At 38.7% G+C, this 2419-nt stretch overlaps 1 gene segment (V, D, J or C); it reads right to left on the bottom strand.

Annotated features, from left to right (window-relative positions):
• Positions 1-279: 279 nt before the first annotated feature.
• On the bottom strand, positions 280-780 carry LOC134612710 (immunoglobulin heavy variable 4-59-like). The segment is given in 2 exon segments: positions 280-611; positions 698-780. Coding segments are annotated over 2 exon segments (363 nt in total).
• Between the last annotated feature and the right edge of the window lie 1639 nt (positions 781-2419).

The following is a 2419-nucleotide window of genomic DNA, read 5'->3' as shown; positions in this document are numbered from 1 at the left end:
ATTTGTAAAAAGTTTGAAATTTTATATGGATTTGCCAGTTTTAAAAAGGTTTTTTTTTTTTTATAGTGTAAACTGCAATTGTTACTGCCCATTAAGAGTTATTTTATGCTTTATATCACAAAATTAAGAATAAATAATGAAAAGCTTTTGGGTGATTTATTCACAGACAGGGAAATACAAATTTATGGATGATTGTAACTGTTCTTTTTATGCCATCTGAATTTGTAAATAACCTCATATCTGTATCCTGTTCAATAGCTTACAGCATTGTGGTTTTTACCATGGTTTCTCACATTATTTTCTTACTGTGTCTCTTGCACAGTAATATATTGCACTGTCTTTAGGCTGCATGTCAGTCACTTTTAAAGAGAATTCATTCTTGGCGTTATCCCTTGTAATTGTCAGACGACTGCGCAGGGACTGGGAGTAATAAGTGCTTCCATCATAATGTATTTGGGCTAACCACTCTAAACCTCCTCCAAGTGGTTGGCGGACCCAGTGCCACCAGTAACCACTTAGAGAGGTGGAAACTTTACAGGTCATTTGAAGAGTTTCAGAAGGTTTAAGAATTCCTGGACCAGACTCTGTGAGGGTCACTTGTGAGAAGACACCTTGAAAAGCAAATAATATCATCAGATTATACATCTTTCATGCACACAATGTATCACTGTATACATTGATCACATACAACTCTTACATGAGAAAGTGCCCAGAAGAAGACATAATAGGATCACTAAATTCATAGTTGGTAGACAACTGGATGTTGCAACGTTCTCTGAGATAAACCTGTGAGTTCAGGAATAGATCAATTTTGACTCTAATTAAGGAGGATGCTATACAGATTTTTGCATGCAAGATGCAAATCAATGGTGCAAAGCATTTATAGCTCAATCAGACTTCCAGGAAATATGTATTTTCAAAATATAAAAATATATAAACCCAACATTTTTTTTTGCCCCCTTTTTTCATGAGCTGAACTCAAAGATGCAAGACTTTTTATATGTACACAAAAGGTCTTTTTCTGTTCACAAATCTGTCTAAATCTGTGTTAGTGAGCACTTCTCCTTTGCTGAGGGATGAGGACTATAGTGTGAGGCAATAGCTCATGTAGTGGGATATTATTGGCTTTGATTAGTAATACAGGTGACAGTGGGGTGTATAGAGAGTGTAGTAGAGGATAAGGGCTGTACAGGGATGATAGAGGGCCTTTAGTATTGGCTGATCGGGGGCTGTAATGTAGGAAATGGGCTGCATGGGGGTTTAGAAGCTGTAATGGGGTATAGGAGCTGAAGTGGAAATTAGGGGCTGCAGTGGTCGTTTGGGAATTTAATGAGGTTATAGGCTGTGATGGAGGGTCTGTAGTAAGGGAATATGGGCTGTAGTTAGTGAATAGAGGCTGTATTGGGATGGGTATGGGTTGTAATGGGAGGATAGGTGCAGAGGTAAAAGTATTAAAAAAATTAAAAACTTAATAAAGGTATTCCCTCCTCCCTCGGACCAGGAAGGGAGGAATCCTAATTTCTGTTGGTCTGGTGGGAGATACACTTTGGAAGGCTTCCCTGTTATGGTGTTATGAGCGCTGCGCTTGCTTACCACCTAAACACCAGAACTCATGGGAGACATGCTGGTCTGGTTCTGGTTGCTGCTTAGGCCAGGCACTTTCCAGATCTAATGATGTGAGGTGGCCATCATTATAAATTGAACTTGGTGGCTGGATAGCACAGATGGGCACTTAACCCCTTCCTGGTTCAGGTTCTTGGGCATTGCACGAATGGGTGTAATACTCAACATAAATAGAGTTAAAAGACAAGTGGCATTTCACAGTCAGAGAAACTAGTGGCTAATGTTTCACTTTCATTGGACAATGGAATTTGACAGAAATTAATAAGAGGGATGTTTATAAAAATCAGAATTTTAGTGAGTGAAATCTAAATTGCAAAATTGAGAATAAGATAATGAAGTTACCCTATATATGAGTTGGATACTTTTATAATTTTTCAAAATCAGCAATTCTAGCCTCAATTTTGCAGTACAGATTTAATTTAAAAAAATGCAAAGTTTGTTTAAAAACCATAAATGGTTAAATGTCACTGAGGATGTGGATCTACCAGCAAAGACAGTTATCAAGAGCGGAGAGAGAAAGCTTGACTCCTCTCTTGAAGGTCTTGTCTTCGCAGGCAGGTTTCAATCCCTCTGCCTTCAACTCTGTCTCACAGGTAAGAATCTATTGACCTATCTGCCTGTCCTGCTTCCGAATAGAGCCTTTACAAAGGCATTTGTGTCTCTCAGGCGTAACTCTTTCTTGATAAGTCCCCGGGACTAGATAAGAGTGCAGTCAGCAAGCAGTTCCAAAAACTCAGTTACTTGATTCCCTGAACAAATTAGACAGGACACAGATCCCAGTGGAACTAATACACAA

Source organism: Pelobates fuscus, chromosome 5 (genome assembly GCF_036172605.1).
Source record: "Pelobates fuscus isolate aPelFus1 chromosome 5, aPelFus1.pri, whole genome shotgun sequence".
Classification (NCBI taxonomy): domain Eukaryota; kingdom Metazoa; phylum Chordata; class Amphibia; order Anura; family Pelobatidae; genus Pelobates; species Pelobates fuscus.
The sequence above is the reverse complement of the archived record's forward strand: the minus strand, read 5'-3'. Positions and strand labels throughout refer to the sequence as shown.